The 14969-nt window shown below is 55.2% G+C and overlaps 1 protein-coding gene and 2 non-coding genes across 3 annotated transcripts in view; 1 reads left to right on the top strand and 2 right to left on the bottom strand.

Annotated features, from left to right (window-relative positions):
- The first annotated feature begins 442 nt into the window (after window positions 1-442).
- Window positions 443-515, top strand: TRNAK-UUU. Its single transcript has one exon. It is a non-coding gene; the product is annotated as a tRNA-Lys (tRNA).
- A 2223-nt stretch (window positions 516-2738) lies between these two features.
- Window positions 2739-2810, bottom strand: TRNAH-GUG. The gene has a single exon. It is a non-coding gene; the product is annotated as a tRNA-His (tRNA).
- Window positions 2811-14219: 11409 nt separating this feature from the next.
- The window catches only part of LOC103913410 (uncharacterized oxidoreductase C663.09c-like), a 4196-nt gene continuing 3446 nt past the window's right edge, over window positions 14220-14969 (bottom strand). Inside the window, 2 exon segments of the mRNA XM_009319904.1 lie at window positions 14220-14333; window positions 14625-14744. Of these exon segments, the coding sequence (XP_009318179.1) occupies window positions 14220-14333; window positions 14625-14744 (234 nt within the window).

The raw sequence follows: 14969 nt of genomic DNA, 5'->3' as shown, positions 1-14969 counted from the left end.
GGCCGGTGCAGCCCCTGCCCAGAAGCCGGGCGCTGAGCCCGGCATGTGCAGGCGGCGCGGCTGAGCGGGTTGAGGAGCTGGCGCTGGGTGCCGGTCTCCGGAAAAACCACGTTTAAAGCCCACTGCTGCTGGGTTATTATTTTCCCAGGCTGCCGGGATTGGCACCCACGGCCCTGGCCGGGCTCTCCTCCCCCTCTGCCTCGTCGCTCTGGGTTTTGGCTGTCCCCGAGAGGACAAACCTGGCGTTTCGGCCTGCCCGGGCAGGGTGGAGGTCCCGGTGGTGCTCCTCCTCGTGGGAGGACACCCTCCACGGTGGTGGCTTCGTCGGGGCGGTGTGGGGGTGGAAGAGGTCAAAGCGAGGTCCCGTGTTGTCCCTTCAGTGACGCAGTGACGCGGGGTCCTCACTGCCTGTCTCGAACATCCCCCAGAACCCCAAACGTGAGCCTGGATAGCTCAGTTGGGAGAGCATCAGACTTTTAATCTGAGGGTCCAGGGTTCAAGCCCCTGTTCAGGCGAAGGCTTTATCCTTTAGGAGCCCATGGGCAGGCGCAGCACCTCTTCTTGCTGGGACAAGTCCCTCCTGGGACAGCTGAGATGGGGATGAAGCTGGGGACTGTCTCCCCTGCTCCCTTCCTCCCTGAAAGATGTTCAGGTGCCCAAACCAAGCAGCTTCCTCAGAGCTTGGGTTCCTGCTGGCACCTCCTTTTTCTGCGTGATGACCTCCACAAAGATGATGAAGGGACTGGCGCATCTCTCCCAGGAGGGAAGCCAGGCTCTTCTCAGTGGTGCCCTGTGCCAGGACCAGAGGCAATGGGCGCAAACTGGAACGGAGGAGGCTCTGTCTGAACATCAGGAGATACTTTTTCACTGTGAGGGTGACCGAGCACTGGCACAGGTTGCCCAGGGAGGTTGTGGAGGTTGAAGATCCGCGGAGGTATTCAGCAGCTGTCTGGACGTGGTGCTGGGCAACCAGCTCTGGGTGGTCCTGCTTGAGCAGATGGCAGAGGTCCCCTCCAACCTCAACCGGTCTGTGGTTCTGTTGCCTGTCAGCCCAAACCCACTCCAACGGAAGCAGAGCCCCGCGTCGTTTTAAGGGAAGATGGTCCATGTGAGAGCAGAGGCTGCAGCGACCCGCGGGGCCACCACACTGCTTCGGCCAAGCCCTGAGCTGCACTGCCTACGTGTATATGCACTTCAGGCTATTTTGGCAAAACGGAAACTCTTGTAGCAGCAAGTTGAGTAGTTTTGGACGAAAAACATCCCCTTTGGGATTTTGACATTTTTCAACCTGAACATATGTCAGTTACTCCAGCACAGTACATTATTCTTCAGATAAGCTTAATGGCCTTATCCCCAAAATTTACTTTCTGGGGGAAAAAAACCAGGAGGGGTGAAGAAATTGTGTATTTCCTTCTGTTTCTGCTTCTCAGCTGTGTAAAAGTGGGACAGGTACTGCTGCTGCTAAAGGACAACTTCTCTAGATGTTTGTCTTCTTTGCCTTCTGTATTATCTTTAGAAGGGAAAATGCTTTTTGAACTTTCTCCGAGTAAAGAAATACGTGTTTTCAGTAAAAGAGTAAATGAAGATTGGAAGAGTGTGAAGTTGTGCCAGTAGCGCCCTATAAACTGTAAATCCTAAAGGTAAACGCACAATCAATTTTGCTCTCCGTTTCTTGCTATGGATAAGGTGTGAAAGAAAAATAACTTATTCTATGCAATAAAAAAGCCTCCCTCTCCCCTTCCCAGGCACAAGCCCTGCAGACACCTGAGTCAATCTGCCCGGGTGCTGGCAGCCCTCTGCTACTTTCAGTTACCCCCGCAGTGGTGAATAAATTGAGACCCGCTGCTTGGGTAGTGTCTGCTTCACCAGCTGCGCCCCGCGTGCGACCTGGGCGATACCTTTTGCAGGTAGTTGTAATTTCATTTTTGAAAGCTGCCGTCCGAAGTGAGTTCTGCACAGCTGTCAGGAGAGGGCAGCAAGACCAAGCAAACAGGGTGTCTCCATGGCCTGAAGGCTCCTGAAGAGTAAAGGCAACAGTTTAAAACGCTTCCTCAAGCTGAAGCACCTCCTGGTGCACCCCAGAGATCTCAGCCTGCCTCTTGGTGCCCATGAGACCTCCGGTTCCCAGCCCCACAGTGTGTCAGGGTCATCCCTCAGCACTGGATGGGTTTTGCCTCTGCCATGAAAGCATCCCTGGAGGTGCCGCGGCCAAAATCCTGTTTCCCAGGAGCTGGGAGTGACAGCAGCGGGTCTTCATCAGCTTGATCTTCCTTCTTCTTCAGGTGGTCGCTGTGACCTTACCTGGAGGGCAGGAGGGAGTTCACCTGGCTCTCTGGAGCCCAGCCTGGGGCAGCAAGCTGCTGCCTCCCCCCTCCTCTGGCTCTGCCGGGTGGCCACAGCGTCGTCTTCTGGTCCCCTTTTTGCAGAACTGGTGAGGGAAAGGTGGAAAGCTGGGTGATTTCCTCTAAATTCTCAAGCTTTGCCTGGAAAATGGAGAAGCTGGAGTGCTTTCCCAGAGCATGGGGAAAGCAGCCCCACTGGAGAGACCCTGCGCAGTGACGACAGGTCGGGAAATCATTGTAGGCGCGAGTCCGGCCACTCTTCGGAGCAGAGAGCACATCAGAGCTCGTGGCCCCCCCTCCTGGGGCACAGCATCTTTGCAAACTAACCTCCTTGCAGATGCTTCCTTTGCATCTTCGAACTGGCCTTTTCGTGCACCAGGCGATTTGCAAAACCATTGCTGTGACTCGGATTCGAACCGAGGTTGCTGCGGCCACAACGCAGAGTACTGACCACTATACGATCACAGCAGAAGTCCTGCCACACGCTGGGACCACGGGGAGGAGAGCGCCGGCACCGTCCCCCTCCCCTGGCACGGGCCACCCTGCACGGCCTGGTGAACAAAACCACGCTATTTTATTAAGGCGGCTACAAATGGCCGTGGATGTTGCTGCTGGGAGCCTCAGCAATCTGGAACGGGGCCCTAAATCGTTCAAAACTCTGGCAATGCCGGGATGGCACCTGGGGACCGAGGTGGCTGCAAAGGACAGTGCTGTCGAGGGTATACCGTGCCCTGGGGGCATCACACAGCGGGGGCGTCATGCTATAATACAGCAAATTTAGAGTTATAATAGTTTCAGCTAAGTCCAAGTTATACGAGAGGTGCGTAATTAAGTAACTTTATAGCATCGTAAGTGCGTGATACAAGAAGTTTGTGGCAATTCAGTTTAAAATACAACAAATTAGATTGGATGTGAGGAAAAATTTGTTTACTGAAAGAGTGGTTAAACATTGGAACAGGCTGCCCAGGGAAGTGGTTGAGTCCCCATCCCTGGAAGTATTCAAAAGACGGGTAGATGAGGCGCTTAGGGACATGGTTTAGTGGGCATGGGGGTGTTGGGTTGATGGTTGGACTCGATGATCTTAGAGGTCTCTTCCAACCTTAATGATTCTATGATTCTATGATTCTAGAGGATCTCCGTGGGGAGCTGAGTGATGCTGTGGGAAGGCCCTGGGCAGGCAGGTCCAGGTAACCCAGGATGTCCCCAGGGCCTCTCATCAGGGCCTCTCATCCGACATCCCCTGTGCCCCAGTGTCACCTCCCTGCCCAGCCACGGTCCCTGCAGAGAAATCCTTCCCTGGCAGCATCGCTCAGGCACAGGGAAGCTCAGGGCAGGCAGCACGGTTGGGCTGAGCCTCTTGGCCGAGCTCAGCCTTGCGGGGCTCCTTGGTTTGGAGTCTCGTCCTCCAAGCTCGTGTGTCCAGGATTTGTGCCGACACCGAGGTCTGCCTTTCAGCCCTTGATTTTCTCCCCAAACCGCCCCTCCACCTGCTTCTGTGACACTTTTAATCCTCCCCCCATCCCATTTTTGCCCTCTGGTAGCCCAGTTGCTGGGGTGTCTTGGTCAGTGCTGCCTACCCTTTCCTCCCGTAGGCTTTTTGCTCCTGCCTGGTTTGGAGAGGAAACCTGGTTTTCTGTCCTTTTAGCCTCTTTATGACTGGGTCTGTGCCACAGAGGCGTGAACGGGTGGTACAAGATGGCTCGGGGTAGAAATTGGCCAGGAGAGAAGTATCCAATGCCAGTCTGATCGCCTCTTCCTCTGCTCCCCGTCGGGGCTTTCTCCTCCCTTGGGCATGCCGAAATGGCCTCACATCTGGTAAGGATGGGGAGGGCCAGGAGTTTGCTCTCCCAGAACCATCCTGCCCCTGCCTTTCTCTCCCCCGCTGATGCTTGCAGGCCCCCGAAACACCCCAGGTGCCCAAACAGGGACATCAAAATGGTCCTATGTGCCCTGTGTTGGGACCACCCGATATACATCCCACTCTGCCAAGGTGGGGGGATGGCTGAGGGTCCCGTGTTCTTCATCCCTATGTTAAAACACAACCTCTGTATTCATTATTGATGAAAGAAACACCTCTACGTTACTCCCAATTTCCTGCCTTTGAGAAGGTGCTTTGGTGACTCCAGAAGCTGCTTTTGCTGTTTCTGGCCCTGGCACAGGTGGGCTCAGTGCTGGTGGAGAGGGAAGGACATGGTGGAGGTGAGAGCTCCCGGCTCCATGTCCCGGGCGGTCCGTGGCCCCCTGGGTACCATCCCAGCACCTCCTCCTGCCCATCCTTCCACGCGCCAAAGGATATGCAGTGGGTGAGCCCTGGTGCCCCCAAGCCCTGCACGGACCCCAGGGCCCCCATGTGCCCATCGGGTCCCTCACCCCACTCCATCAGCCCCATGGTGAGTCCCAGAGCCCCCGTGGGCATCTCTGTGCAGCTTGGAGCCCCCAGCGCCACGTGTGCCCCGTGGAAATGCACACAGCACCAAGAGCCCATCCTGGCTCCGCACGTTGGCTCAGAAGAAGGAGCACAGCCATCCAGAAGAGAGATGGAGACAAGATTTAATAGAAATATAGATGAGACAGTGATGGGGGGCTTCTTCAGCTTCTGTCCCCTGCGGTGCGGGCAGCAGGGCCGGCGCTGGGGATGGTTTCCCCCTGACACCCCCTTTCCCCAGCCTGTTTCCTGGGTGCCGAGAGTGGCACTGGATGTGGAGCGCTGCTTGAGGCTGTCAGGGGGCCCCTGGTGACCTCCTGGGCCAGCCCCGCTGGTGGCACAGCCTCTGGATGTGGAGCTCCAGGGCCTCCTGCACCTCCTCAGGTAGGAACAGGGTCTCCAGCATCTCAACGTAGATAGGGACAGCACCGGAGCGCAGCGGTGTGGGAGTTGGAGACAATATGGAGAGCAGTCACAGGAGCTTCCACACGGACATGCCTCCACTTGGCCATGCAGGGGTGGCCCTCTAGGGCCGGACACTCCTTAGGTCCTGGCAGGTTTCAGGAGGTGGCTGAGGACGACGTCTACAGACTTCCCCATCATATTCACGTATCCTCTGTTCTGCCAGAAGTCCACATACCTCTCCCTTCGATCCCAGAGAGTCATCTGCTGCCCAATGCTGTGGTATTAAGGAGGAACAGTTGGTTTTATTGCACAGGGAGGAGACTGCAGAAATGCTATGGGCTCAGTTCAGCCTGGATATTCTGGGATCTTCTTCCCCCAGCATTTCCATACTTTATATGATGGGACACAGACCCTGGCGTCCAAGGCAACGACAAGGTCCCATGTGCAGGCAGTCAGCCTCAGGATGGGTCGGGCAAAGGATGAGACTTTGGACCAAACAGGCAATGACCCACAGGGCAAGGTGTCTCGGTGCCTAGTTCGAAAACACCAGAGGAATCCTCTTTGGCCACCCACAAGTTTCTGGTCTCATATAGAAATCCTACCAGAGTGCCCAACAGCTGGCCCTTGGATGGCACCAGGTCATCCCAGGTGCCAACCTCCCAAGCCTGCTGCCCTCCCACGAGGGGTGCCAGTGAGAGACCCCCCTTCCCCTGAGTCCTCCTGGTTGTGGAGGGAAGGGCACTGCAAGGGATGGGGAGACACCATCCATAGCTGGAGAGATTTACCAGAGTAACTGATTGTCTTCGTAATTCCTCTGCCGATTCAGCTCTACTCTCCTCCTCCACTCTTCCCGACGCAAGTGGTAAGTCTCCAAGAGCTGCAAGGTGTACTTTGCTCGCACGGAAAGCTGGCTGCAACAGCAAGGGAAAAGTCTCTCTCACCTTCTGGCTGAGACCCTCCTGCCTTCAACTTGGAGGCAGCTTGGGGCTGCCCGGCATCAGGGTCTAAGCCAGGTCATGGGAAAGGGGAGGATGCCGTACCCAGCCCCAGAGCTCAGGAGTTGGAGTCCTTCACGCCTCGGACAGCTGCTGCTGCTCAAGTTTCCCGGGCTGAGGTTGGTGAACACATTCAGTTTGCGTAGCCCCCGCGGACTCTCCAGCTTCCTCTTCACCACGGCTCTGTGCAGGAAGGGAGCAGTCCTCTCCTCTTTCCCAACCAGTGGCAGTGGTGAGCATGGCCAAATCTCTGTCAGTGTTTCATGAGACCGCCTAGCCTGCGTTGACACCAGAGGACAATTTTTAGGAGGCTTGTCACCTCCCTCAGGTGCTCTGAACATTCAGCAGTGGAGATGCCAGTGGCTACAGGGTCTGTGCAGCCCTCCAGCACATTCTGCTCCTCAGAAACCCCTATGAGACGAACTACCCCGGGCAGGGACATGCAGCCGTAGCAAAGGAACGAGGAAAGTCACCCCGGCATGGCCCTCTGGGTGGGGGGACATTAGTTCCCCACTGGCTCCACGCTCTCACGCTGACATCACTCACGATGAGGTGAATAAGGGGAGGGAATGGCTGTTTTTCAGAGCAGGAACCGTGAGGTGAAATCCTCCAGCAGGTCAGAGCACATCACCAAACCACAAAGATGGCTTGGCTGGAGGAATTGGAGGCCCTGAGGGCCCCCAGCGACCCTCTCCATCGTCCCCTGGGACCTCCACCCACATCCCGTTTCAGCCCCTGCCGGAGCTGATCCAGACCTGGACCCGCGGACGGGTTTCCCGGCGCGACGGGGAGATCCTCTTTTTGTTTCTGAAAACAGGAACTGCGGTTTGAGGTCTGGCACCGAGAGTTTGCCTGTGCTTGCCGTCCTTCTCCACCACCAAGAAGCTCTCCTGAATTCTTGGCAGAAAGCTGAAAATACCCGAGAGGGTGAGCGGATACGAGTGCGGGGTGAGGCTGTTCTCTGCCTCGTGCTCACGAGTAGCTGGGTGCCAGCCTCCGCAGCAGACGGCAGTTCTGCTGGAGGTGCAGGTGCATCTGGCTACTCGGTTTCGCCTCAACAGAGGAGGAAGAAAACCTCGAGCTGTAGCGCTCACATGAGCTGTGACAGCCACACGTGGTCCCCGTCTCGAGGGAACAAAAAGAACACGGTGACTTTCGCAATAACCAGAGCCTGGAGGGACCATGACCCTCCTCCTGCGAACCGCGCTGTGGTGGCCACACGCTAATGGCTGTGTTTCGGGGGCACCCAGTGCGGGAGGAGGAGGAAGTGTTTGAGGGAGAAAAGCGGTGCTGGCAATTAGCTCTCTCTGGCACTCCTCCTGTGCCAGATAACCCCCCCGAACACCAGATTTGGAAGTAAATCAGAGACTTCCAGTTGACTAAATCCGAGGTAGGAAACAGTGAACACAGACACCGCTCTGTCTTGCTAGGGGAGGATGTTCTGAATTTCATTTTGCTTTGAAAAGCGGCGTCACTTAGGCTGAAACGAGAGGAGGTCCGTAGACATCAGAAAGGAAGGAGAAAAATTTCCTCAGCTCCTGGAGTAATTCTTCACACAAACATCAGTCACCGTGACAAAACTGAACAATCCTTCGGAGACAATACCGACACTGCACACAACGGGAACAACCCATTCAAGAAATCCAAGAGCACAGGGTCACCCTCATCCGTTTCTCCACGAGGCTCACCTGCCGGGTGACCTTCTTCCTTTGCTTTTCTGCCCCTTTCCTTTCTTCGGGCCAGACAGTGTGGACGGAGACCGAGACCGCCTTCCTTGAGAAGGGAGACGTTCACTAGGAGGACTCTCTGGAACTATGGAAGGGGAAGACTCTTCAGAAAGCATCTTTGTGGCTATTTAACAAGAGTGACAGGCATATCTGCTCCAGCATCTGATAAAACAATCCAATTCCCTTGACGCCATCATCTCGAGGAGGTCTTGCTCTCAAGGAGGTCTTTGGCACGGCTTACTGGCCTTTTAACTGTCATCTCTGGGCAATTTTTCTCCCCACATTCAAGCGCAGAGGATCTGCAGCAGAGGTAGACCCCTCCACCCTTGGCAACTGAAGGCAGGGCTTCCTAAAATGAAGAGGCAGCTTGCAGTATAAACCAGGGCACAGAGCCCTGGGGGAAGGTGTCCCTCAGCAGTACCAGCTGCGTTTGTCAGTGTTGGGCTGCCCTGAGGTCTTTCCCGTAGCGGGCGACTTAAGCTTTGCTGTGTGCAGCGAGGCACAAGAGATGCAGTCTTCCCTCCCAGGGCACCACGTTTTGTCCTCGTCTTTAACCACCTACTGCTGAGGACTGAAGGAACACCCACTCAAAAGCACCCGTGCTCACCCCCCACCCCCCCCAAGTCAGATGTGACATTACCATCAGTCTCAATTTGCTTATCACTCTCTTCTTCCTCCTTCTCTTCCTCCTCCTCCTCCCTGTCCTCTGTGGCCTTCAGAAGTCCTACAGGGGGACATTCCACGGCTTCTTTCTCAGGGGGAAGAGTAAAATCAAACCTGGAAATGGGAAGGCAACAGATGGAAGAAAGGGCCACCACATTGCCTTTGCACCTTCCATTAACAGTGCAGTCACAGGGAGACTTGAGAAGGTCTTTCAAGGCCGCTGCTTCCCAAAGCACAATGCGCAACGTCCTTGAGAGCTCTGTTAGGAAACGGAGTGACGCCAGACCTCCATGGCCTGGGAGCACACGAGAGGTCCCATCAGTCTGCTCCAGGGCTTCCCAGTCCTAACTCTGAAAAAGTTGACTCCCTCACTGAAGACCATCTCTCATCTCCTCTTCCTGTTCACGGACATGGAGAACAGACTGCTCTCTCTCTACCCAAACGGCCAAGGTTGGTTTCAATTCTAACCCTGCCCTGCAGCTCTCCTGCAGATCCTCTCAGGCTCATGTCAGGGCATCTGTAATGCATAACCACCATCCCCATGGCCATTAAGGCCACTACTGAGCAGCCCCAGCTCAGGTCAGAGCTCTGAGGAACCCCACTCAAGCACAGGAGGGGAAATCCCTCCTCCCGTCCCCCAGGGACTCGGGAAGCAGGCATTTAGGGGCACTTGGGGCCCTCAAGTCTCACCAAAGGCATGGCTATGTCACAAACATAGGACTTGCATGAATCTGGTACCCACTCAGGGACATTTTTCCTGTACAATCCACGTGCAGGAAATTCTGGGATCTTTCAATTTTGAAATTACACCCAGAAAAAAGAGATGAATCAGGGGAAACCTTATAGAAAGTGTTGCCTGACTTGGTTCCTCAACCAACAAGAAGTGAACGTACTGTGGCAACACAAAGACACCGCCAGGACCCATGTGAAAATCAGGACTTTCTCTGCCTGATACCACCAGATGTCTCCTCCCTGGGGCCTGAAACAGAGACAGAGATATGTGAGAGCATTCCAGGGACATTTTTACCTTGTTTATAAAGTCTTTCTTCTGCTCAGAGAAGACACGGCCACTTGGACATCCTATAACAAAGTTTTCTTTGGCTAATATGAGCCCCTCAGCTTTTCAGGCAGAAGCTGCACAGCTCAGAGTTGACAAGGAGCAGTAACTGCCATGTGTTGCCCCATGCAAGCTGCTGTCTCTCAGGTTCCCAACAGGAATATGGGGAACTGAAGCCGCTGCGCCTGCTGCCCCAGCATCCCAAACGTGGTCCAAGAAGTTGATTCGAAAGCAGTGAGATCACCCCGTGGCTGTTAACACACGGGGGAACTAAACCTTGGCTTTCTGTGAAGGGTGAAGTAGGATGGGACATCCAATGGGCATGTCCCCATGTCTTGGACTGTTTCCCTAGACAGCGTCTGCTTTTGAATCCGTCGAAGCCCCACCATTATCATTTCTAGGACAGACAGTGGGATGCTGGGCTAGGTAGAACCTCGAGCTAACTCTAGGTGACTCTTCCTGGATCCTCCTATGTCAGCTAGACCACTGTGTAGGAGAACAGAACGCTACAGAGCTGGCACTGCTGTAGACCGTGACCGCCCCAGTGGCTGCGGGGGTCCTGACAGGCCACCAGAAATTACTTCAGTCGTCCCTTCACAGGTGTCCAGAAAGACGAGGTGTAGCACAGGGAAGGGATCAACTTACACTGAGAAGGGCTTCCAGCAGCTTTCCAGTGCCATCCACAGCAAGGAGAAAGTCATCAAAAAACCTCATAGCGACTTCCCTGTTTCTTACGGAAAGAATGCCGATGGCCTTGAAGACAAAGTCCGTGTCCTGTCTTTTAGAGGTGGCCCGAAAGAATGATGTCACGGTCTCATATACACAACATTGCACCGTTGTAAAAGGCAGTTGGGCACACACGGAGAGCTCCTCACACCTCAGAGGGACGACTGTTACATCAGCTAGAGAACAGAAAAAGAGGAACAAAGTCACCTCTGCGGCAGGACAGCACAGGCCCCAAGAAGACGTCAGCAGCTTCAGGCAGGACATTGCTCCGGCGCAGTCTGTTGAATCCCGTGCTAACAGCTCCTAAGAGTGCCTGGGGGATGAACACTGTGTGGGAGGGCAGGGGAGACGGGTGCAGATCCCACGACAAAGTCCATGGCGCTCGGCCACAAGCATGCCCACACCCAGGGCACTCCAGCTAAGTCTATGCCAGACTCATGGAGAAGCAACGGAGGAGCAAAATGCAAGGACTGCACATCAGCTTGTAGCATCCTTCTGTCCCCCTGTCCCTCATACCCAGCAAGTGTCCCCGCATGCACCCACCTGACGTTAGAATCACATGGAAGATGGGGTTATGTGAAAGAGAAGAACCCCTCCAAAGACAGACCCAAGCTCTTCCTGCCCCACAGCATCATTCATGTCACGCTGCAGCTGCACTGACCAGAAATCATGGCAGATCTGGCCATCCACGAGTCCTTCCACAAACTCTTGTCCTCGTCTTTGGTTCTGGTCTGTCTACAAGTGACTTGTACCCACTTTGCTCTAGAAGGAGCCTGTAAGAGTCAGCAGAAACTCTGGCCTTTGCCCTTACGAGTAGGTGGGCAGCACCATAAAGGCAGAGCGTGAGCTTTATCTCAGTTTCATTAGAAAAAGCAGCTCCAATAATTACAGTCTGAAAGCAGCAGCCCTAACATTGCGTAACTGTGAATGGTGTGGAGCCAAGCGTGAGAGCAGTTAAAGACGAGATCTAGCTGAAGGTGTATCGTTAAAAAAGGACACCCAAGGAGTCTTTCCGAGAAATTGCTCCTTGGTGGCCTCTTCAGCTTGAACAAGCTGAGGATGTTCTCAGGACGGCTTTAGGCATTCAGTCATGCCGTAACAGCGGTTAGCATACGCCTCAAGGGTGGTGCAAGGGCAAGCAAAGGTTTTAATCCATCTCCTTACCAGGAACACCTTCTCCAGCGTAGCTGAGGTTGCATTCATCTGCAACCACCTTGGACATACGAAACATGGGTCTCTGAACAATCGCAACCTCGCTGTTCACAGTGCACGTGTAGTCTTTAAGAACATAGAATGTCCCGATTCCTAACAGTCGGACACCCTGAGAACAGTGGAGGTAAAAAGAAGGAACAATTGTAAGTACCCTGGAGAGGAAAACACTCGCCAGCGACTTGTCAGAGCATGGGGATGCTGCCTTGTGCCTTGCCCACCCCGAGCCTACGAAGGGCAAGATGGGACGCTGAGGAGGCTCTGGGGAGAAAGCACATACTCCAGGCTTGTTTTGCTCTTTTCTCCTCTGCTCTGCTCAAGAAAGCTATTGGGAAAAGTAACAGCAGAGCCAACAGCCCTCCCCTAGATATAATCGGAGGGGTTTCCAACAACAAGGAGATACCCTTAAAAAGGTACCAGGGTATGGTCTTCCCATTCTGGCAGCGTTGATGAGACGTCCCAGAAAGTGCTTAACACTTTCTTCTACTTTATCTGGACCGTCATTTTTATCGCGGGTGCCAGGGAAGCTGGGCTGTGCCACGTTTGCCGACAGCAGTGTCCTGCCAGGCGACCGTTTCTGCTTTCAGAGCAGGGAAGCGATGGCACTCGATGGCACAGCGTTGTCCGGACAAGGCAAGCTCTCAGGGTTTCACGAGGGGAGGACGGGATGCAAGACTCACCCTGTCCTGTGCCAAGTGCTGTCTAATGCATTCAGACACGCTATCCCAAATCGTAAGGATCTCTGGAAAGCAAGCGAACGATGCGTCATGCTCCAAGTCAGCGAGCTCATAACCCTTCAGCACACTCTTACCCAAGGAGATGATGAGTGAGATTAAACGTTTTGCCACCCCAATTAAGAACACGTAAGGTGCTCCACATGACAGGAGATGTAGGAAATTGGGAACAGACGTCCACACCGGTGAGAGGATGGTGTGGTGCCCACAGAGGGCTCGGAGGCTCAGGGGACCCCCAGGTATCTCCCCTGCAGGGACCACTGTCAGCCCTCTCCGTGCTCATCGACTCCACACGGCCACCGTGGCCGGGAGCTCTGGGAGGGCAGTCCCCTCTGCAAGGCAGTCCCCTCTGCAAGCAGCAACCTTTGGTGTTAGGGGCTTCGACCTGGGGAGTGGGCAGCAAGGCAGGGGCAGAGGAAGGTCCTCAGGAAGAGGACCCAGGAGCCCTAGCTGCCAAACTGATCCTGAACTAGGAAGGGATGATCAGACAGGGCTCTTGTTGCACCCATCAGCCCTGCCCAGTCCTTCTCCAAAGGCCCCCACGTTTCCACAGCTACTTTCATAGCTAATATTGTCTACGACATTCAGAAAATAACTCCTGCAAGCCTCACCCCCAGGGGTGAGATTCTTGAGCGTTGGAAATGCATCTGGCCACAGGTTTTCCATCTTCGTCCCCCCCTCCTCCCTCTTGGATTAACACTTGTAGCAGGACGGTGAGAAGGAATCATCTCCTCCACAATCTCCACCTCCTTCTTTGACTTCACCAAAGGGCCTCCAGCCCTGTCCTGATGTGGAATGTCCCACTGTGACCCCAGACCATGTCACAGAGGGACTGCAAGGGCTCCCCTGACCTCCCTTAGCCTCCCCCCAGATCCTGCCAGGTTTTGCCCTACAAGAGGGAGGGGAGGCGTGGTGGGTGTTGTGGGGTGCTATCCCCATCTCACCGCCCACTCCCCAAGGAGAATGGGGGGGGCATTGAGAACTATGGAGGGGGGTGTCACCAGGCGGGGGCTCACCTTGTGCACTCCAGATGCGCTGGTCAGCTCGTTGGTCCCAACTGGAGAGGCTGTGCCACCACTGCTGGTGTGGGGCTGCTCCCACGGCGGCGTTCCAGCTTCTGGGATACGGACAAGGCTCGGAGACCGATGCACACAGCAGCATCCCCAGTCCTGGGACAACGGCAGGGCTCGGGGACCCCTTTACGGCATTTCGCTTTATGTGAGGGAGCAGCAGGAGTGCATGGAGCTCTGCCTGGGGATGGGTGACGAGCCAACTGGGAGCTTATGGGTCAGGATTAAGGAGACCGGGATGTGTGTCAGTGTAGTGGGTGTCTGTTGTAGGCTGCCTGATCAGGAAGAGCAAGTGCATGAGGCCTTCTACAGACAGAAGTAGCCTCACGTTTGCAGGTCCTGGTCTTCCTGGGGGATTTCAACCACCCTGATATCTGCTGGAGGGACAACGCAGCAGGGCATAAGCAACCCAGGAGGTTCCCAGAGAGCATCGGTGACAGCTTCCTGACATACACGATAGAGGAGCCAACGAGGAGCAGTGCTCTGCTGGACCTCGTACTTATAAACCAGGAAGGGCTCACTGGGAGGCGTGACTGATGCACCAGAAGGCTGTGCTGCCATTCAGAGGGAGGGCTGTGGGATGAGCCCCTCTGTACCCAGGGACAAAGCCCTACCAGGATGACGACCAGGCCCCTAGTCAGAGGAGATCAGACATTCAGACCAACCTAGCTCAATTCTACGCAGAAATAGCTCTGAGAAGTGCTCTCAAAGCATTGGTGAAGACTCTCACAATGATTGTTAAAAGGAGACCAAGAGGAAGGCTCAAATAGTGCTACTTATTATTTACAGACACAAATTTATTAAGACATAGGCACAACTCGGTGCAGCAGCAAAGGGACCCGCTGCCAGGATCCTGGGCTGGCGTCTCACCAGGGCACAACCTCCCCTTCCCAGTCCAGGAAGGTCCTGGTCGCCTTCTCAGAGAGGGAGGAGAGCACCTTCAGCATCCCTCGTACGCTCTCATCCACCATCACAGGGGGCTGCAGGGGCAGAGGGAGAAACACAATCATGTGCCCAAGGCCTGGCTAAGGTCTGCCCTGGAGCAGATCATTGCTCAGGGCTTGGGGCTCTCTGGCGTGAGTGAGGAGAGGCCAGCACAGGGCAAGAAGAGTTCCCCATCTCTCATCTCCCTCCCTCACGTGCCTCTAGCTCAGAGCATCTGCCAAAGAGCTCTCCCAGAGCCCAGCATGTCCGGGACTGTTCAATCCACAGGAAGCTCTGCATTCCCAAATAAAGAGGTTCTTCCAGACCTTGGCCAAAAGCTCTCTTACCTTTTGTGATCCGAAGCCCCCCATGTCGGTTTGCACCCAGCCAGGGTGGAGAGCAGCGCAGAGGACGCCGTGCTCCCGGTACCCCAGGGACTGGCACTTGGTCAGCATGTTCAGAGCAGCCTGCGGGGAGACAGGGCAGGGATGGCGGTGGGAGGGGAAGGGTGGCTGCAAGGGGACACGTGCAGACCCTGTAGCTGGGGCAGGGGAGGGCAGGTGGAGCCATCTCTCTGGGGCACACGGTGCTCCTGCACTATCCCCATGCAGACGCCCAGCTGAGGGCCCATCCCAGCACGTGCCTCTGAGGTGGGACCTGGGGCCAGGCACAGCAGCGTGCCCAAGGAGAGA

Source organism: Pygoscelis adeliae, unplaced genomic scaffold (genome assembly GCF_000699105.1).
Source record: "Pygoscelis adeliae isolate BGI_AS28 unplaced genomic scaffold, ASM69910v1 Scaffold390, whole genome shotgun sequence".
Classification (NCBI taxonomy): domain Eukaryota; kingdom Metazoa; phylum Chordata; class Aves; order Sphenisciformes; family Spheniscidae; genus Pygoscelis; species Pygoscelis adeliae.
This window is presented reverse-complemented; position numbering and strand designations above follow the sequence as displayed.